Source organism: Vulpes vulpes, chromosome 6 (assembly GCF_048418805.1).
Source record: "Vulpes vulpes isolate BD-2025 chromosome 6, VulVul3, whole genome shotgun sequence".
Taxonomy (NCBI): domain Eukaryota; kingdom Metazoa; phylum Chordata; class Mammalia; order Carnivora; family Canidae; genus Vulpes; species Vulpes vulpes.
Window position 1 is genome coordinate 49,236,196 of NC_132785.1, and position 22,132 is coordinate 49,258,327.

Consider the following 22,132-nt stretch of genomic DNA (forward strand, 5'->3'; position numbering starts at 1 on the left):
TCTATTGTAACATCATCCTTTACACTGTGTTGCTAAATATAAACAAAAGAACTTCTATAAATTAAGTACCTCAAAAAACCTGTCCTGGTGTGAGATCTCTCAAGTGCAACCAAAATAGAGTTTTATTATTATCAGGAGAGGAGAAGGCCATATTTTGAGTATGTATATGAAACTGTGTAGTTTGCCACTTTAAAGAGAAATTTATTTGTTCAGCAAGTATTTTTTAAGCACCGCTCTGTGTCAGGCATCATTTTAGAGAGCAGTGATAAAGCAGCAAACAAAACCAACAGAAATCTCAGGCTCCATGGAGTTTCCCTTCAGTCAGAGAAACAGATGATAAGTCATGTAGTGGATTAGGAGGTTATAGGTACTATGGGAAAAGGAAATAGAGAATTCTGAGTGGAGTTGGGTCTGTGAGGTGGCCTAGGGGTTGCACTTTGGAATGAGGAGGCCAAGAAGGAGCTATGTAAGGAAAGAGCAGAAGGGTATGAGGGAGTAAATGGTACACGTCTCTGGGAAGGTAGCCAGGAGGTGGACATGCCCGGGGGCACCACATATCTGCTGGGGCTAGAGTGAGACACGCACTGGCCCAGCGTGGAGGGAGCAGCCACAGCAAGTGGCAGGGAGAGTTCAGGGTCTGGCATGCAGGGCCTTGTAGGTTTAATGGAAAGCTACTTTGAGTTTAGCGAAGTTAAAATATAACAAAAGTGTTCTCTTGTGTGGTATTTAGAATGGCAAGGTTTTTCTTATTTCAATTCAGTTAACATATAGTATATTATTAGTTTCAGAGGTGGAGTTCAGTGATTCATCTGTTGCATATAACATCCAGTGCTCATTACTTCACGTGCCCTCCTGAATATCATTCCTCCCACCCTATCCCTCCTCCCCTCCAATGACCCTTAGTTTGTCTCCTAGGATTAAGAGTCTCTTATGGTTTGTCTCGCTCTCTGATTTCATCTTGTTTTGTTTTCCCCTCCCTTCTCCTATTGTCCTGTTTTGTTTCTTAAATATGAGTAAAATCATGTGATAAATCGTCTTTCTGTGATTGACTTATTTCACTTAGCATAATACTCTCTAGTTTTATCCACATCGTTGCAAATGGCAAGATTTCATTTTTTCTCATGGCTGAGTAATATATATATATATATATATATATATATATATATATATATATATATATAAAGCCTCTTTATCCATAGAATGGCAGCTTATATAACTCTCTCTTCATTAAAATTGCTTTGTCAGTTTTTTTACGATCAAATATTGAGAGTAAATTATATGTAAGGATTTACATAGTATCAGGGGATGCAATGCCAAATAAAATATTGAGCTTTCTGACAATAATCTAATGGGAGACTTTTAAAAATATTTATTTATTTATTTATTTGAGAGAGAGAGAGATCATCCACACGTGTGAGTTGAGGGAGGAGCAGAGGGAGAGAACCTCAAGCAGACTCCTTGCTCAGCACAGAGCCCTACATGGGGCTCAGTCTCATGACCCATAAGATTATAACCTGAGCCGAAATCACATGTTGGAGGGTCAACTAACTGAGCCACCCAGGTGCCCTTCTAATCGGAGACTTTTAAAAACTGTATATAGTTAATTAAAAGGGGATCATAAAAATAAACTCAAAATGGATTAGACCTATATGTGTGATCTGAAACTATAAAACTCCTAGAAGAGGACATAGGCAGTAATCTCTTTGACATTGGCTGTAGAAACATTTTTCTAGATATATCTCTTCAAGGTAGGGAAACAAAAGCAAAAATAAACTATTGAGACTATACCAAAATAAAATGAAGGAAACCATCAACAAAATGACAGGGCAGCCTACTGGACGGGAGAAGATATTGCAAATGATTTATCTGCTAAGGGATTAATATCCAAAAAATACAAAGAACTTCTACAACACAACACCAAAAAAACCCCACAAATAATTTGATTAAAAAGTGGATAGAGGGTCTGAACATACATTTTTTTCAAAGAAGACATACAGATAACCAACAGAAACTGAGAAAAGATGCTCATTTGTCAGGGATACACAAACCAAAACCACAATGGGCTATCATTTTACATCTATCAGAATGACTACAATCAGGAAGCTAAGACATAACAAGTGTTGGCAAGGATGTGGAGGAAAAGGGCAGCCTGGATGGCTCAGAGGTTTAGAGCCGCCTTCAGCCCAGGATGTGATTCTTGGAGACCCAGGATCGAGTCCCACATCAGGCTCCTTGCAGGGAGCCTACTTCTCCCTCTGCCTGTGTCTCTGTCTCTCTCTCTGTGTGTGTCTTCCATGAATAAATAAATAAAATCTTTAAAAAAAAAAAAGGATGTGGAGGAAAAAGAAGAATCCTTGTGCACTGTTGGTAGGAATGCAAATTGGTACAGCCACTGTGGAAAACAGTATGGAGGTTCCCTAAAAAATTAAAAATAGAATTACTATGATCCATTAATTCCACTGCTGAGTACTTACCCAAAGAAAATGAAGACACTTATTCAAGAAGATAAATGCACCAGTGTTTATTGCAGCAGTATTTGTAACAGCCAAAATATGGAAGCAACTCAAGTGCCCATTGATAGATGAATGGATAAGGATGTTGCATACATCTGTACACACACACTCTCTGGAATATTAGCCATAAAAAAAAAAAAAAAAAGAATGAGTTCTTACCATTTGCAAGAACATGGATGGACCTATAAGATATAATGCTAAGTGAAATAAGTCAGAGAAAAACAAATACCATATGGATTTATTCATATGTGGAATTAAAGAAACAAAACCAATGAACAAAGAAAAGAAAAGACATGAAAAAGAGAGTCAAGTACAAGGGAACAAACTGGTGGTTGCCATAGGGGAGATGGGTGTAGGGATGGATGGAAATAGGTAAGAAGAGTATATTTATTGTGTGTGAAGGTAGAGATAAAAATGGAAGGACTAGCCAAATATCTATTTAAATAAAGAACATTTAGAGCACCAAATCACCTCCTTGCCTCAGATTGGTAGATGGCTTCTATGTCTGTTGTCACCCCAGCAGAGTCTAGTTTATTGTCTGGAGAGGTCTCTGAATTGCTGTAGGGTACTAGACACAACCCTAACCACTAACCTCAAACCCCTGACCCTAACCATACCACTAATCCTAATCATAAGCCTCTGGAGAGGTCTCCAAACTGCTAGATATCAGGCACATCCCCTAAACCCTAAGCCCTGCCTCTAACCCTATCCCTAATACTAACACTAACCCTAATCCTCTGGAGATGTCTCTGAACTATAGGATACCAAACATATACCTTAACTCTAACCTCAAACCTAGCCCTACCCTAGAAAAAAAAAAGAGTACATTTATTGCGATGAGCACTGAGTAATGTACAGAAGTGTTAAATCACTATATTGCACAGTTGGAACTAATATAACACTTATGTGTTAATTAATACTTCAATTAAAAATAAATGAGTAACAAAAAGATTAGAATTATAGCCACTAGGCTATACTCATAAGTACTATCACATTTTGAAAAAAAAATCTGATCATACAACTCTTCAAGAATAAGGAATAGTTTATTGCTCTAAATTGAATGAGCCTCCTGTGCTGTGCCAAGTACAGTGGTGCATGCTGGAGGGTCTGAGAGGGTGCATTCCCTCCTTCCCTAGGAGAAAGGCCAGATGAGTGAGGCACTTGAGACTAATGTGCTGTGCTGTGTACATACCTCAGCTGCCCTACCCTTGTCATCCTTCTTGTAAGACTGAGAAAGGTTGCATCTTACACATCTGTATCTCCCCTTGTTACCCAGTGTCTAGCACTTAGGTGTTTGCTACTTGGGGTTTTCCCTGTTCTGGCACTTGATGCATTCTTATAGATGCCTATTGATGCTGCTGCCATTTTTCACATTTGTAGTGTATGTTTACTTTAGTTTTGTTTTTAGAAGCAGAATTGAGAGGATAAGGAGTGATTTTTTAATAACATGATCTCTATCAAAGAAGAGAAAACTTTGCACAAGAGGGTCCTGTGTTTCCACAAAAATGGAGAAAGGACATTTCTTGTATTTTTCTCATGGTAAAGATGTACTGGTGCCACTCACCAAAAAAGTAAAGGGAAAATAAAAGATTGAGTCATGAAGCCAAGTGCCTGATAAAAGAATTGGTGCAAATGTGTGTCCAGACCACTCTCCTCATTCGTGTTGCTTGCCTACTCCTGGCAGGAATGTGAGTGTGCAGTCCTGGAGCTAGTTTCTTGGCATTAGAGACTGCTCCTTACTCACAGATATAGCTGGAGTTCCTGTATCTGGGCTACCGCCTCTCGCACAGTGCCCAGGTGATTGATTTACTGTTTCACTGAAACAGTAAAAGTGAGGTAGCAATAGGGTGAAGAAGGGAGCTTCTGGCCACGAGAGGAGTTGGAGTAATCCCTGTGGGAAAGAATTGAGCTGTCCTACACCATGGGTGTTAACTCAGCAGAAAAGTGAGAAGGACATTTAGTCTGGAAGTATTACTTGTGTCAGTGAATACTTAGAAAAGCCTAATGTGTCCAGGGGGCATCTCTGGGGGAGTTAAGATGGGGGGGGGGTGGAGCTAGATCAGGGGAAGGGAGAGGAGGCCAGGTGTGCGAAATTACACTAATAAGAAAGAATTGGAGGCCTTTGCTATTCCATACTAATATTTATATTTCTTCTTTGGATACCAGGAGCCTGTAGAAGGATGAGTTTAAACAGGCATGTGATGTGATCAGAGTTGTGGTTTGTGTGTCAACAGTGTTAAGAGATGGATTAAAAAGAAATGACTTTGTTTAGAAAGACATTTGTGACTTTTGAATATGTCAAGTTGCAAGTATCAAATTGAGTTTCATAAGCAAGAGGAGGGACAGGCAGACAGTTGGTGGGTCCACTTCATTTTCGTAATCAATGCCAGGGAAGGGCTTGCGATGAAACAGAGACTGGAGCAAGAAGAAGAGGGTATCATGGAACCATAGAGAGAATAGAATAGAGTGGCAGGAGAAATCTGGGAAACTAGCAAGAACAGGTTTTAAGGCAGAGGGAAAAAGGGGTTTGAGGGAGGGAAGGCAGGAGTGGTAAGGGTGTCAAGTGCTACAATGTGAGATGAGCCTTTGAGATATGACTGTGATGGATTATGTTTGTCACTTTTGTACAGGCTCTTACATTAGATTTAAGTCATTCATGGGAAGAAAACATAGCAACTTTAAATTTTCCCACAATGCCCGACAATTAATTAGTAGATGCTGAACCACTTTGCAATAGTTTTAGGAGAATTGTTAGAGGGGCAGCCTGGGTGGCTCAGCGGTTTAGCACCGCCTTCTGATCCTGGAGACCCTGGATCGAATCCCACGTCGGGCACCCTGTGTGGAGCCTGCTTCTCCCTCTGACTGTGTCTGCACCTCTCTCTCTCTCTGTGTCTCTCATGAATAAATAAATAAAGTCTTTAAAAAAAGGGGGAATTATTAGATAATTCGGGTTTTCATAAAATGTTATAAGTACAAGTTATTTCCAATGTGTTGCATGTATAGAAACCCAACTTGTATATCAGAGACCATGTTTTTAGACAGAAACAAAATTATAAGCAGTGTTATTTCAGATATGTATTTGTTCGTGGTATTTTAAATTGAGTATTATACTATAGTGATTTTGTTTGTTTGTTTGCATAGCCTGGCACCTGTGTTTGCTCTGTTTGTACCATTTTACTGCTCCATACCAAGAATCCAAGTGGCACAAATTCTGGGCCCGTTGTCCATCACAAACAAGACATTGATTTATATATTGGGACTACAGGTACAGTATGCATTTTTATGTTCACATTTCTTTAATCAGATCTTTTCGGGGGGGGGGTGTCTTTTTCTCATTTGATCTCCTTGAAAACAATGGCTTTTTTTCCCCATAAGTTTGGCTTTATGATCTATATCAGATGTTCAAAGGAAGTGTTACAGAACAAGAACATCAAGGTATATAAAGTACTAGAATACTTTCATAGTCTTTAGAAATCTGATAAGAGCTTCCATTGTAATTTGTATCAGTGGAAAATATTTTAATTGCATTGTACAATTCTGTGTAAGTTCTTTTTAAAAATCACAGTATGAAGTAGAAACAAAGGAGAATAACCAAAAGGTAGAAAGTGGAAAATCACTGTCAAAATTAAATTATTGAGTACAGTGTCCCAAATAAAGTTCTAAAGAAAAAACCAGATATGCCTTACCCACTTTATACCTTATAGCATGTGCTGCATAGGCATGATGGCACTGTCACCATTTGCTAAATGGTTTGATATGAAGACCATTAAGAGTTCTTACTGTTTGATTTAAATTGAAAAAAGGTTATGTTCACCAATATCTAGTGCCATTGACCTATCTCTGCTGGGTTCCAGGCCAAGTGACAGAAGATACACGATTTTCATTTTCTACCTGTACTACTCTTCACTTTTCTTTCACTCTCAGAGCTTTTGATGTGAACTTTTATTCTTCTGTTTCCTGTGGTACCATGTGTAGCTTGGCCTTTTGATCCACTGTCAATACTCATAACATTCCTTATCCCACACATATCAAACCGGATACTAGTGTCTCTGTCAAATGTCCTCCTCCCTCCCCTTTTAACCTTTGGTGTTTCCTCCAACTTGTCTGGTGTGCTATCAGGTGTTATCAGTGGCTCATCTGGGGTGGGTGTTTCCTCGCCACTTTTACAACTGTTTCTCATGAAATGTTTATTCTTCATCTTTCAACCAGCATGCTGTTAACTCTCCTTTATCCTTCCTAGTGTTCATATCACCTAATAGCCCCTTTTTGCAGTTTATTCTTATTACTAGGATTTGCTGTGACATATAGACTTTTTTAAAAGATGTTACAGCAGAAGGCAGAATGCAGTGGTGGAAGAGTTCTCTGGACCAGGAGCAGGACAGCCATGTTCTAGTTCTAGCATGGCACCCACTAGCCTGAGACTTGGGGCCAAGTTATGGAAGGGCTCTGAACCTCATGTTGACGCTACAGTTCTTCCAACTCTAGAGTTATAGAGCTCGAGAGGGATGACAAGTGTTGTTTTATTAATTATGACATAGGAATTCAGTGGAGCATTGTGGAAGCTCTTTAGAGCCAAGTGGACTTTGGTTTGATTATTTGCTTTGTCACTTTTGTGAGGTCCCATTTGCCCACCTGTAGAGTAGTAATAATAATGTCTGTTTTATGAGGTCACTTGAAGGATTAGAGATAATAGTATTGGTTGTTTAAAATAATCCAAACAAAAAATAAAATAATCCATACAGAACTAAGTCGATTGGTTACTATTATTAATTAATAATTTATGTCTCTAGAGCTGCCACTATTGGTTTTTCTAAGATTGTGAATGTCCCTTCTTTCTTTTTTCTTTCTTTCTCTCTCTCTCTTTCTTTTTTTCTTTTCTTTTTTCTTTTGTAGAAGTTGGTATCAGAAAGTGGATGTGGAGATGCCTCATTGGCTTCTCAATAACATCTAGTCCTTAGCATGAATGGCATCCAGGGTTCTTTTTGCCTGCCCCTCCCCACCTTGAAGTGAATGTGAACCCTATATTCTCAAAGTTTCTATTCTTTCCCTATCTCCCGCCTCCTTGGACCTTCACACGTGTTTCTGTGCTATCTCCCACAAAACAGCTTTTTGAATCCAGGGACATTGGGTGGATGAATGAATGAGGGAATGACTAAATGACTGAATGATTTTAATCATCATCAGAAAAACAAAAATATATGAGAAGGTATCAAATGGCTTGAGAACCAGTCATGTAATGCCCTGTACTATAGACTGTGGAAGATAAAATGATGAGACGTAGCACCTATTCTCAAAGAGCCCAGTAGTGAGAAAAAACATGCACACTGTTAAAACATGAGCAGACGCAATTGAGACCAGACATACAATAGGATGAGGCACTTAAGAGTACAAAGAAAATAATTTTTTGTTGATGAAATTAATGATCTGCTCTTCCTACTTGTGTATAAAACATAGAAGTCATGAGCACTATGCCGTGGAGCCAGACCACTTGGGTACGCTCCCAGTTCCATTACCCACCAGCTGTCTGACCTTGAGCAAATTCCTTAACCTTTCAGTTTTCATGATTAAAATAGAGTTCTTAATAGAACTTACTTTGTAGGATGATTAGGAGGCTTCCATAAGTTCCATATATGAAAAGCGTTAAGATCCCTGCTTGGCACATAGTAAGTGCTGTGAAAGTGTTAGCTGAAAACAAAAAACAGAACAGCAAAGAAGAAAGCATTAGTATTTTATTATTTTTAGAATAAGACTACAGAAAGATATTTTTCCACATAGTCTTATACTTGTTATTTTCAGAATCGTTAACACTCTGCTACACCCATATTAGATAAAAGGATTAAGTTTTATTTATTTTTTAAGGATTAAGTTTTAGATCAAGGGATTAAATTTAAATTTGCAACTGGTGCTCTTTCCTGTCTGAGGTAGCACTAGAAACAAAATCTGCCAGCCTCCTTTTTACTGTGCTTTGTTATCTCTTTCCTTTGAACCTGCCTTTTATGGATTTTTTTTTTTAATGTATCCTTGATAGATGTGCAGAACTTTGAGGTTTTCATCTAGCATAGTGTCTGCAGTTAACCCCTGGTTCTGCTGCTTTCTCTAGAGGCAGAAGTTCTTATACTCCCAATCTGAATATGAACAAACAGTTGGCTCTAGATCTTTTTTTTTTTTTCTTTCAGGAACACTTTAAATCTCTATAACTTTTTTTTTTTTTAACCCTAAGCACAACTCTCCTATGTGAATAACCAGAAAACAAAGAGAGAGATTTTATGAAACCTAATTCTAATTACTTCTACATTAATTAACTTTGATATCACTACTTAGTTTGCACTTGTCTGAGAGTTACAACAGTGGCCCGCATGCTTGCAGAAGTCTGCTCATCTAAATTTGGAGTTGCAGTGATAAGAAATTAAAATGAGAGAATAATGTAAACTAATATTACTTGTCATTATTCAACACCAAGCATGGGATGGTGACTACATATTTTGTATGTTCTTGATTGTAATAATTTCTTTGTATGTGGTATTTCATTTGATTTAAATCAATTAATGTCCATTTGTAAAGAAGAATCTGCTTGAATTTCACTTATTTTTCTTTGTGTGGGAGTAGGCCAGGTTTAGTTAGTCTATTTTAGGCTATGGAAAAGCTGAGAGTTTGGTTAAAAAAAAAGAAAATAATAATAATATATCGTTTTCTTTTGGATGACAGAAATTGATATTTATTAATTTTCTACTTGTTTATATTAAGAGATATTTGAATAATACTTCAATGATTATCACTGTAATTATGTAAAAACAAAAGTATGCTGTAACTCGCGGTTCAATTTCATTTCTAGTTGCCTTTTTTTTCTTTTGTAGCTTTTCACCTCTGGTTCCTACATCTGGATTGTAGCCATAAGTGGACTTGTAAGTGTGATTTCCCTTCCCCCTACTCTTTCTCTTTTCTGAAGCAACTTTAGGAAAAATGTCATGTTTGGATTATGGCTCACATTCAGTTGTCTCCAACTTTCTTTTAACCATGTCAGTTCCATCTCTGTGCTGCTCCCTTATTAATGCAAAGGGGACAGTTATACAAGCAGTTGAGATGAGAGGCAGTTTGTCTCAGTTTTCAAGGTAATTTGGATGAAAGTTTTAGCTGAGTTTTTTGTTAGTGTTTTTAAAAATTACCTTAATGAGTCGAACTCCTAGTAGGAAAAAAATGACCAAAAAAAAAAAAAATGAAGTTGGATTTACTAAAAATAGCAAGAGATGTTCTGGTTGTTTTATAAGGAGACATTGTCATGCAAAGGGAAAAATAAGGCGAAATGGAAAGTCAGGTGGGCTGGAACTGGCAGGAGAATCATCGGGGTGCGCAGCCAGGGCAGGCAGCAGGGATGAACTCAAGGATCAGGTCGTGTCCTCACCCATGTGCAAAAATGCCTTCATCTCACTCATCCCTCTTCCACTCTTTTAAATTTAATTTAATTCATTTCATTTTCTTAAGCATTTGTGTTAAACTCTGATCAGTTTATGAGATATTTAAAAAGACATCTAGAACATGAAGTTGGGCTTTATCTTTCATTTATGACTTAAAATTTGCACTCCCAAATTTGTATAAAAATAAGTTTATAGTTATGTATATGGAATACAGTTTTATTTCTTTCTTGGGAAAGACTAAGAAAATTGCAGAAAGGATTCATTATGGTGTATATAACATCGCAGGGGAAGGATTTGGAAATAACCATGCCCTCTCCTACAGGCATTGTCAGTAAGTTATCATGATTTATTCTTGTCTGCTCTGGTGAGTGGGATTGGGGCCTCTGTGTCATTATGTTAGGGCTGCTCATTTCTCTCCCTCATTTATGTGCTCTGTATCATTTCTTTTCTATGTTCATTCTTTTCATATACAGTTTAGTCCTTTGTTCCCCAAACTGCCAGCCCACATTTTGAAAGTTGAAGTCACTTTGTTTTTCCCTCCATCAAAATCCATCTCCGATACCCAGGCCTTTAAGACCACAGCACTGACCTCCATTATGTGGTCTCCACAATAACAAATTTTTAACATAAAAAACTCTTGTTTAAGGAGAGTAAGTAAAATTGCTCAGTATTTGGAATATAATTCCCAAAGTTTAGCACTTAAATAATCCCCCATTAATGAATTCTTCTGAGTCAACTGAGATTTCACTTTTTATAGTGATTAATTCAGCCAATGTTGACCTTCCATGAACACAAATCTGATAAATTTTCATATCACTTTTACTTTTCATTATTATTCCACCACAATTAGATGATATTACATATATTTACAATGATTAATATCAGGATAATCATAGCCAGTTTTCCTTTATGCTCTAATGTTGGTGCTAGTTATGAATTTAATGAATATTTTATTTCTGACTTTTTCCAGAAAGCCATGTTCTTATTATGAAATATTTAATATAGTACACTTTAGATAAGGATAATTATAAAAGAGGGAATTAAAATTATTTGTAAATGTTTGTTTTACACACTACTGATTGTAGAATTAAATTCTGAGATCCACAAAGCCACAGCCAGATGTCTGTTGCTCAACATGACTTCTCCTCTCCTCTTCCCATATAAATCAAGTGACTTCCCTTTTTCTTATGCTAAATAAAATACTAAAAAGAAAATAATTCTTACTATCATGAAGAAATGCACAGATGGCATTCAACATTCTGGAAGAATGTTAGGAAACCTGCTAATGAAATTTCACCTTTCAGCATTGAAATCAATAATTCTCCTGACATACTGTGTGTGTTAAGGAAGTGATTTTATTTCAATCTGGCAATTAAGTGTTTATTAAGAGAAAGAGCCTTTTTTTTTTTTTTTTAAAGACATTTGTGTAAAACTTAAGTCATGTGTATCTGCTGTCATAGAAACCACAAACTTTACTCATGGTTTTCTGGAAAGCTGCCAGCCTCAGCTTTATTTTATTTAGTTATTGGTGGGTTTATTTTGGTTTGGCTAGTTCTTATCTCTCCTTATGTCACTTATTCTTACATGATTGTAAATATTTCTGAATATATAACTTTAGAATACCTCATTGATTGGGCACCTGAGTGTCTCAGTTAGCTAAGTGTCTACCTTCTGTTCAGGTCATGATCCCAGGGTTCTGGTATCGAGCCCCATGTCAGGTTCCCTGCTCAGTGGGGAGCCTGCTTCTGCCTCTCCCTCTGCCCCCCTCAACTCATGCTCACATGCACTCTCTGTCTCAAATAAGTAAATAGAATCTTTTAAAAAAATAATAAAATACCTCACTGATTGAAAGGAGAGAGGTTGATAGATTATAGTCAAGACAGAACTTTCTAGGTGGAAGCCCACTTTCTGTGTTCAGTCATGTCACAGAGAAAAACGAGGACCAAATTTCTTTCCTGGGTTAGAGGGGGAAAGTGTTCAGCTCACCAGTTGCCTGACAGGCAACTAACAACTGTCCTTCTTCAGTTCCATTCTGTGATCCGTCAGAAATTCTGCCTGCTGTCCAGAAAGCATCAGGGGTATTCAGGATTACAGATAAAAATCATTCTGAGATTAATCACATATAACACTGATACGTGTTTTATGTTGAATCGTCCCTCCTTTGGCAATTCTGGTTTTTAATACCACCACTTAATATTTAAAATACGATTGTTTCCGTGAAAGACTGCAAAACTGTAATTGGAAAGCTTGGCGACAGCAGCCAAGGGTAAATGTCTCCGTTTAAGCATGAACTTTGACGATGTTCTTATCTACCTCCTTCTGTCATCTTCTCCCCATTGTTTGACTCATCTTCTCAGTATCTTTGGTAAGAGACCTTCAAAGATCGGGGACACTCTTCACATCATCACAGGTTCTCTAATCATGTTACATATTAACACTTCTTTTCCTTAAAGAATGTATTGTTTACTTATTGAATTTTATTTAAGTTCTTTTTGTGGTTCTGCAGAGAACCTCTGGGCTGTCCATATCCCTGCACTTCTTCATTTTCTGCCATCGTATGAATCATAGTAGTGAGTCATTACCTCTGGGATGTACCCGGATTCTCGAAAGTTGAAGTCTGGGGCCTGAGCTGATTCTGGAATGATTAAAACAGAAAGAGCCTACTTTTGCCAATTTTCTTTTTACAGTTCACATATTTATCAGCATTTGGTCCTCTTTCAAGCTGTTTGGGGGCTAGATAGCAGACAGGCCTGTATTTCTTGGACTCTAGGCTTTTCCCCTTCAGCTCCCCTTCACAACCTACCCATTTCCTGTGTTCATTCCCTGTTCTGTACAATATACCAGGCTTTATCTTGTGATCAAGCAACCTTAATGTGAAAAAAAAATCTGTCCTACCCAATAACGAGATTAGAAACATAGATCAACACCAGATTATTTAGGAGTCTGAATATGGTGTCTGTATTTTTTCTGTAGACAGTAGGGATCTTTAAAGCTTTTCAAACAAAAAACTTCACGACGATGGGAGATTATAGAAGTCTTATTAGTCTTTGTAAATCATAGAAAAGAGGAAGGGAAAAGTGAGCAATCTTGTAGGAGTCAGGATGCCTCATTTGTGGGCTGTGATTACTTTTTTCTCTTCTATCCACAATAGTTTAAAAGAAAAAATATAAAACATTGTCTTACGGTAACTGTAAAAGAAAAAGCATCAAACAGAACCTTACGTTGGTTGCCTTTCTAAGTCATGGTGGACCATTAAGGGGAAAGCTTATGGAACTAGCATCATCAGTAGAAATCCAAACTTGTGTGGAGTAAGTTTTGGAGACCTGACTGCTCTCTGGTGAATGGGAATGTGTGTGGGGTCCTCTGTTCCTTTCTGTGCTTTTCATGTCTTGTTCTTCTCTTCATGCTTCCTTTTCCTTTTTTTTTCTTCCCTTATATTTCTTCTCTGGATTGACCAAAGAACAGTACAGTAGAGTGTGTCAGGTAACTCCCATGATACCCAAAGTTTTAAGTGGAATTTTAAGGATTGAGATTAGTTCCAGCAGTTCATTGAAATGAGGACAGACATAGCAGAGGGATGTCAAGGCTTGTTGGAGCTGTGAGGGTTGGCTGGGCTTGTGGAAGGCCACTTATAGAAGGAAAACATTAGTTACTTCCCAGGAAGTATCCAGCTGTAGAGGCTGCTTTCACCTTCTTACGGTTAATGTGGCATTTATAATTCCAACATCAAATGGAGTGCTCATCAGCCCATTGTGCATCACTCACACACACACACACGTGCACGTGCACAGTTTCTCTCTTGTATGGAGTCACTCATTCCTTCTCTCTTAGCGCCCTCTCCGTACCCCCTCACTCTGCCCCCATCCCCCATCCTGACCACAGGTAGCCAGGACCTACTGAAAAAAAACCTTCTGTCCTCTGCCCTGGCATGACAGTTGTAGCTCAATCCAGGGCTGACAGTACAAATGTCCTATCAGGTATCTACAGGGAGGAAGTGACCAGTAGACTTTAATTTTTACATGTTCATTGCAAAAGAAAATATTATTGCCAATGTCTTGATAAAACTGTCACAGAAGTGCCTTATAAAATATAGGTGTAGAGTTTTTATTGTTGCAATTAACTTTTTACCTATAGGTAAAAACCTAGCCTCCTTTCAAAATTTGTCCTCCTTGTGTACCAATCTAACCCCTATGTACCATATACTTCAAAGAAACTAATTTTAACTTTTTCTCAACATCTTGTCCTTTCTCAGGATTCTGTGCCACTGTGCAGTCACTAATTTTTCCTTAACAAACACATAGCACTTACTGTGTACATGCACTTGTGGTGGATTATGTTATTCATTCAAATTTTTTGTTTGTTCAAAATATTTGCAGCCCCTCTGTACTGGGGGCCTCCATGCAGGACCTCTGCATGCTCTGTTAACATCAGGCTTTACACTGTGACTTACATTCGCCACTGAAATGTGAGAAGTGATGAGTGCTTCTCAAGCAGAAGTTTTAAGAGTTGCTACACAGTTCCACCTTTCCTCTGTTCCCTTTGCTGTGAGAAAAGCATGTGCCAGATAGAAGCTACTCCTTCAGCCCAGACCTTGGAATGAAGGAGACACATGGAGCATGGTTGTGGCTGACATGCACGATGAGTGTGAAGGAAGTGTTTGCTCTAGGCTGCTGAAATTTGGGATAATTTGTTACCACAGTGTAGCCGAGAGAAATCAGACTAATACAGCTCTTTTCTAAGCACTTTATAAATATGATCTTAATTAGCACTTGTAAAAACCTGATGAAGTAGGGACTATTAGATGAAACTAAGGCACAGAGGATGAAGTGATTTGTTAAGAACACAAGCTAATAAGTAGTAGTGACAGAATTCAAAAGCAGGTCTTCTAGCGATAGTGTTTATGCTCTTAAGAGGTAGATTTGTATAACCATATGCAGTTTCTTCCAACTTCTTTCACTGTTAGATTCCTTCTTTTCCTAGCAAAATCTTATTCATTTAAGTCCTGACTCTGAAGCTTTTTCTGAGTCAGCCCTATCTTTCAATTTAGGAATTATACACTATTCTTTATAATCCCCAGTGCCTAACACAATGACATTTTATCTACATTCTATAAAAAATCATAGAATTTCAAAATTCGGTATTAACAAAATTCACAAAATAATTTCTGTGCTGTTAAACATTAATATTTTGTGACCATCAGGATACTTTCAGTGCATACTGCCTTGCTAGGTTATCTCTACTGTGGTAGAGAAACTGGGCTTCCCATTTTAAAGATTTCAAAGATGGGGTGGCTAAAGTTCAGATTGTACAACTGATGGATGATGTCACTAGGACCAAAGGCCAGGTGTTCTGGTCTCAGTCCATGGGTCCAGTGTCTCCCACTGTACCTTTCAAGGCACTCCTCCATGTCTCTTTCAACCACAAGACACTCACAAAGCTATCCTTAGATCTTCCCTTGGCTATACTGCTAAGATGAGGCCCTGTTCATCATAAACGTAGACAGGATTCTGGAGGGAGATCCTGAATATGAAGAAATTTTTAAAGTACCCATAGGTGCCAAAGACACATCTCAAATTTCCATAGCCTTAGTTATGTATTTTGTGGGCTTAACAATATCCAAGAAAATGTTATCCCAGTGACAGCCTCTACTACCCTCCTGATGTGCAGACTGCAGCATTTAGCTGTACTTGCTCTTGTAGGATCAAGGTATTTAACTTGTCCTCCATGTGATGGATAAAAAATGCAGCTCAGACCCCACCTTTTAGCAAACAGTTCATTGCCTTCTGTTTCTGGCATTATCATGTACAAGAAAATGAAATTTTAAAATGGCTTTGAAAAAGTTTAAAGGATGATTTAAAATATATTAACCTGGTTCAGTAGTGCTGCTGGTCAAAGAAAGGAAGATCAAGATAAGATTACCAAGAAAACACCCATACTTTTAAATTTTAGATGATCTCTGGTAGATTATCATGACCGTTTCAGCACAGATCATTTTCCCACAGGGTCTTCACATTGTTTTCCTATCAAGAGACAAGGCTTTCAATTTTGGCTCTTTAAACGGTTTTTACATTTTTATTTTATTAAAAAAAAATTTTTTTTTCATATATTCATGAGAGACACAGAGAGAGGCAGAGACATAGGCAGAGGGAGAAGCAGGCTCCTCACAGGGAGCCTGATGCAGGACTCGATCCTGGACCCCCGGATCACGCCCTGAGCCGAAGGCAGATGCTCAACCGCTGAGCCACCCAGGTGTCCCTTGATTTTTTTTTTTTTTTAATAGAAGCATCCAATGTTCCTTCCTCTTTGGGACTGATTGTGTTGATACTTCTAACTTGATTATAACCTGTAGGAAAGGACTATGGTAAACGAATGCATGTGATTTTGAATTTGTTAATTATAAAAAATGGTATAGCTTATTATCAGAAAATTCTCATGTTAGTTCATATTAGCTGAGAACATTTTTAAGATACCAGAAGTTTTTGTTGCTGAAGATTGGTTTTAGTCTGCTAAAGTTCTACCTCTTTTATGAAATTGAAAAGATTTATGGATCTAGAGATATCTAGATATCTAGATCTTCACATTCATTTTCCTGTGAAAACTTTTTTGCCTTTTGCTTAGTAAAGTGTTATTTATATACAATAAAATTCACCAGTTTTAAGTGTACAGTTTGGTGAATTTTGGTAATTGTATCATGTAATCACCCCTACAATGCAGATAATTTTATAGTCATGTAACTAACGTGACAATCAAGGTAGAAAACAGTCTGCTCACTTTGAACATTATTTCATTCCTTTTATTTTTGTATTCTGTTGTCTCACCCAACTGCCATCCCCAGGTAACCACTCATATTCTTGATGTCATTATACTTTTGCCTTTTCTAAAGTTTCATATAGTTGAAATTGTATAGTATGAGCCCTTTGTGTTTTACTTCTTTCACTTAACATAATGTTTTTGAGATTGATCTTTGTTTTATTACTCTCAGTCCTTGTTACTACAAGTACTAATCTATAGTATGGTTGTACCACAACTTGTCTATACACCAGTGGATGGGCATTTTGGTTGCTTCCAGGTTTGAGTTGTTCTGAGTAATGCTGCTGTGAACATCTGTCCATACATTTTTGTGTGGACATAGTAGACTTCTACATCTCTTGGGTGAATACCCAGGAGAATTGCTGGGTCATGTGATAAATGTATGTTTAACATTATAAAATAACAATATGATTTTTCCAAGTGGCTGTACCATTTTCGATTTCCATCATCAATACATGAGAGTTCCAGTTGGTCCACGTCCCTGCTACCTAACACTTGGCCTTGTCAGTGGTTTTAACGTGAGCCATTCTAGTTGGCATGTAGTGTTACTTGTGGCTTTAATTTGCATTTCTCTAATAACTAGTGGTTTGAACATCTTTCTTTCTTTCTTGTGCCTACTGACCATTTTTGTAGCTTCCTTTATGAGGTATTTGTTCAGATATTTTACACACTTTTTCATTAGGTTACATTTGTCTCATAATTGAGTTAAAAGAATTCTTTTTATATTCTGGATATAAGCCCTTTGTTGAATATATTTTGTAAAAATTTTATCCCAGTGTGTGGCTTGCTTCTTTGTTTCCCTAACTATTATGGACAAAAGTTTTTCATCTTAATTCAGTCTTCAATTTTTAAAATAGCCTCTGCTTTTGAAGTCTTATTTAAGAAATCTTTCCTAATCCAATGCCACAAAGATTTTATTCTGTATTTTCTTCTAGAATGTAATAGTTTTTGCTATTACATTTAAGTCTAAGATCCCATCTGAGTGTAATTCTTGTGAGGTAAGGGTTGAGATTTATTTTCTTTCATACCGATATATAGCATCATTCCATCATTATTTGTTGAAGAAACTCTTTGCTCCTTTCATTACCTTGACACTTTTGTTGAAAATCAGTTGACAGTGTGGGTCTATTTCATGACTTTCTTTTTTATCGCAAAGCTTTATATGTCTGTCCTTATGCCAGTACTCTGTTGTTTTGAGTACTTTTGCTTTATGTTAAGTTGAAATCAGGTAACATTGTTCTTATTTTTCAAAACAGGCTTAGCTATTTTTGGAACATTGAGTACATTTGGAAAAATGTACTTTTAAATTAGCTTATAATTTCTTTTTTAAAAAAAAGGCAGGGCAGCCTGGGTGGCTCAGTGGTTTAGCGCCGCCTTTATTTAGCTCAGGGCGTGACCCTGGAGACCCGGGATTGAGTCCCATGCCAGCCTCCCTGCATGGGGCCTGCTTCTCCCTCTGCCTGTGTCTCTGCCTCCCCCCCCCCCCCCCCACCCCCGTCTTTCATGAATAAATAAAATCTTTTAAAATTTTAATTAATTAATTAAAATTTAAAAAGGCAGTTAAGATTTTATTTGGGATTGTATTGAAACTATAGATCAATTGGAGAGAACTACCATTGTGATGATTTTAAAATATGCCCACAACTCCTTTTATAATTCAAAAATGGAGTTTAATTTCCCCTTCTAGAGTGTGGGCTATACTTAGCAATTCACAGTGGTGGAACTGATGGTGTGTACTCCTAAAAGCAGGTTGTATATGGATACTTCCATCCTGCTCCCTCTTAGATCATTTGCTCTGGGGAAAGCCAGCTGCCATGTCCCAGAGACACTGAAGCAGCAATATGGAGAGGTCCACATGGCAAAGAATTGTGGCCTCCTGCCAGCAATCAGCACTAATGTGCCAGTTATGTGTTGGAGCCACATTGGAAGCTGATCCTCCAGTTCGTCTAGCGCAAACTTTAGATGAATGCAGATAGGCTGACGTCTTTCAATGAAGCCGCCCTCAGGTGTCTGACCCTTGTAAACTGTGTGTGTAACCAATGCTTAGTGCTTTAAGCCACTGAGTTTTGAGTAATTTGTTATTCAGTAATAGATAACTAAATAGAAGCATTTTAATAATATTGGGTCTTCCAATCCACAAACATGGTATATTTCCACATTTATTTAGCAAGTCTTTAATTCCCCCTTTACAGTTTTTAAATTTTCAGTGTATAGGCCTTGCATTTCTTTTATTAAATGTATTCCTCAGCATTTGTGGGTTTTGATTCTATTTTAAATGGAGCTGTTTTTACAATTTTTATCCCAATCGTTGCTGATATATAGAAATGCAGTTGATTTATGTATATTGCTATTTTGTCCTGTAATTTGGCTATATTTATTACTTTTGGTAGCTTTTTTGTGGATTCTTTAGGGTTTTCTACATGCATGATCATGTCATCAGGAAATATGTTTTGTTTATGTGTTTTACTTTTTTCTATCCTTGTGTCTTTTTTTTTTTTAATCTTACTGCACTAGCTAAGACCTCTAACACAATGTTAAATAAAAGTGGTGAATAGATATCCTTGTCTTGTTCTTGCCTTAGAAAGCGTTGAGTTTTTCACCATTGAGTCTGTATCTACAAATTCATACATCATTCTCCATTTTCACATTCATTTTTATTTTGCTATTTTGAGACCAATATAAGAAACAAGCTGGGCAGCCTGGGTGGCTCAGAGGTTTAGCGCCGCCTTCAGCTGAGGGCGTGATCCTGGAGACCAGGGATCAAGTCCCACATCGGGCTCCCTGCATGGAGCCTGCTTCTCCCTCTGCCTGTATCTCTGCCCCCCTCTCTCTCTCCTCTCTGTGTATTTTTATTTATTTATTTATTTATTTATTTATTTATTTATTTATTTATTCATTCATTCATTTATTCATTTACTCATTTATTCATTTATAAATAAAATCTTAGGAAAAAAAGAAACAAGCTTCAGAATAAGCCTATTTTCTCCTTAATTTTAGTTTCTTGAATCAGTTTATGAAAGTGAATATAATTTTACGGGGGGGGGGGGTGGTCAGGGTGCCTGGGTGGCTCTGTGGTTGAGCGTGTGCCTTTGGCTCAGGGCATAATCCTGGAGTGGAGTTCTGGGGTCAGGTCCCCACAGGGAGCCTGCTTCTCCCTCTGCCTTGCTCTCTACCTCTCTCTGTGTGTCTCTCATGAATAAATAAATAAAATTTATTTAAATAAAAAAAGAACTGAGTTTTTAAGTAAATAAATAAAGGGAGGTGGTCTCCTTGTTAAAAGGAATACTAAAAGGTATTTATATTTAACACCTGATGGAGGCTTTTTGCATGTGCCAGAGACTCTAGTTGTCTCCTGATATAATTTCTCCTTAGTAGCAGAAACTTCATCTTATTTGGGGCAGCAGTGCCTCCACCTGAAAGAGCACACTTCCCAGTTTCCTTTGCATTTGGTATAGCCATCACACTAAATCCTGTGTCCTGGCCAGTGAGCTGTAAACCCACATATTGGTGGGACTTCTGGGAAGGTTTCTTTAAGTAGCCTTTTGTCCTGTCCTCCCCTGATTTTCTTCCCTCTGCCACCTGGAGTGCAGCTAAGATAGTTAGATAGTTAGAGCTTTTATAACATGAGGGAGAATAAACTTCTGTTGTATTTAAGCTATTGTTATTTGTGGTTTTCTGCTTTGCACACTTAACCTGATAATCCTGATGCATGATTTTCTGAAAGCAAAAGTTTAAAGCAGCCTCCTAATACAGTTTCTTTAGAAATAAAGACTCTGTGATCAGTCTAATTAATTCTGTTCCTATTCCAGTGTAACCTCCCAAGAATCAAGATATCCAGTGCTTTCATTAGATACTTCAAGATGATAGTACAAGAGATGAGAGCTATAGGAAGTTCACCTGAATCATTTTTGCACTTCACAAAGAACAAGATTGCAAGACTCTTTCAATAAGTGCTAAAGCCACATGATTCTGTCTGTTAGGAAAAGAATAATCATTCCATAATTAATCACAAATGGCAGAAATAACTTTAGGCATCTCTAATTTGTATACATATTCTTTGGGTAAAAAAAAAAAAGATAATTCCAAAGTTTCTTCCTTCTTCTTCTTCTTTTTTTTTTTTTTTAGCATTTTTAGTGATGAAAAGGAATATGTAAATGTAAGGTCTGTTAAGAACAGGGATTTTCTTTGTTTTGTTCCCTACTGTATCCCAGCATTTAGAACACAGCCTAGCACATAATAAATGTTGAGTAAGTATGTGTTGAAAGAATAAATGTTAGATGAGAAACCTCGGTCAGTCTGGTTTCCTCAGGACTGGAATACATATGAAGTCTGTATCTTGGGGTCTGCATGATGCAAAAGGATGCTTGTTCCCTTAGCTCATCCCTGTCTTAAGAAGGCAGTGCTTTCTCCCCAGGAGAACAGCTCCTCGTGTTTATTCTGTTGTCCTGTTAAATGATAGGCTTATTTTTTTTAAGATTTTATTTATTTATTCATGAGAGACACACAGAGAGGCAGAGACATAGGCAGAGGGAGAAAGCAGGCTCCACACAGAGAGCCCGATGCAGGACTCAATCCCGGAACTCTAGGATCATACCCTGAGCCAAAAGTTCAACTGCTGAGCCACCCAGATGTCCCAGATGATAGGCTTCTGAATGTTGGGATCCACATTTCCAGGACCATGGTTTCTAGTTGGCCATGCAGGTTTTTGTTCAGCCACAGTTGTCTGCAAAAGAGATCATCAAACACCTGGATGTCATTGCCCAGTCATGGTTTCTCACCTTTGTCTGCTGTGGTTTCATACTAATGCTAAGCAGGACCAGGGGACCCTTGGGGTTTACTCTCTATAAGCAAGAGGGTTTCACCTATTTTCTACCCAGCAAATTAAATTACTTATCATTTCATGATTTCCTTTCTAAACAGACTAATAATCTGAAAAATCAGAATAAATGTAAGACATCCATGTTTGTTAATGGCTCAAAGAAAACAATCTCCTGTTGTTGTACACTCAGATTTATGAGGTAATAGCTTCTGTTGGCTTATGGGCACCTCCTAGCACTAACCCAGGGCTGTGGCCTGGCTCTCTGGTGTAGGCTTTCAACTGCCTGTAGCCCAGAATGCTCTCTGGTCTCCTGACCTCTGAGTTTCTTTTCCTAGGCCAGGGCTCCTGATTCCTGCTGCTTGAATGCTTTGATTTTGGCTCCAGCTGGCCTTCTCGGACACTTGTTCCATTTCACTATATCTGGTCATCCTGGATCTCACTCCTGGCCTTCCGGAGACCAGTGCTACTACTTTGTCCGTTATCGTTGGACCTGCCAGCTTGACCTTTGGTTTCCTGCTCTAAGGGCCTACAGAGCCCCTCTGTTAGTGTTTCCCCTGGCTTCTTGACATGCAAATCTG

General features: G+C 37.9%; 1 protein-coding gene across 2 annotated transcripts in view; it reads left to right on the plus strand.

Moving 5' to 3' along the window:
• The window catches only part of UBAC2 (UBA domain containing 2), a 176,493-nt gene that overhangs the window by 103,953 nt on the left and 50,408 nt on the right, over positions 1–22,132 (plus strand). Inside the window, exons 5-6 of one of the 2 annotated variants that reach the window (XM_026003686.2) lie at positions 5,655–5,778; positions 9,368–9,415. In XM_026003686.2, coding sequence (XP_025859471.2) covers positions 5,655–5,778; positions 9,368–9,415 — 172 coding nt within the window. The remainder of the gene's footprint in view (positions 1–5,654; positions 5,779–9,367; positions 9,416–22,132) is intronic. The other variant, XM_072760935.1, reaches the window with a different exon arrangement.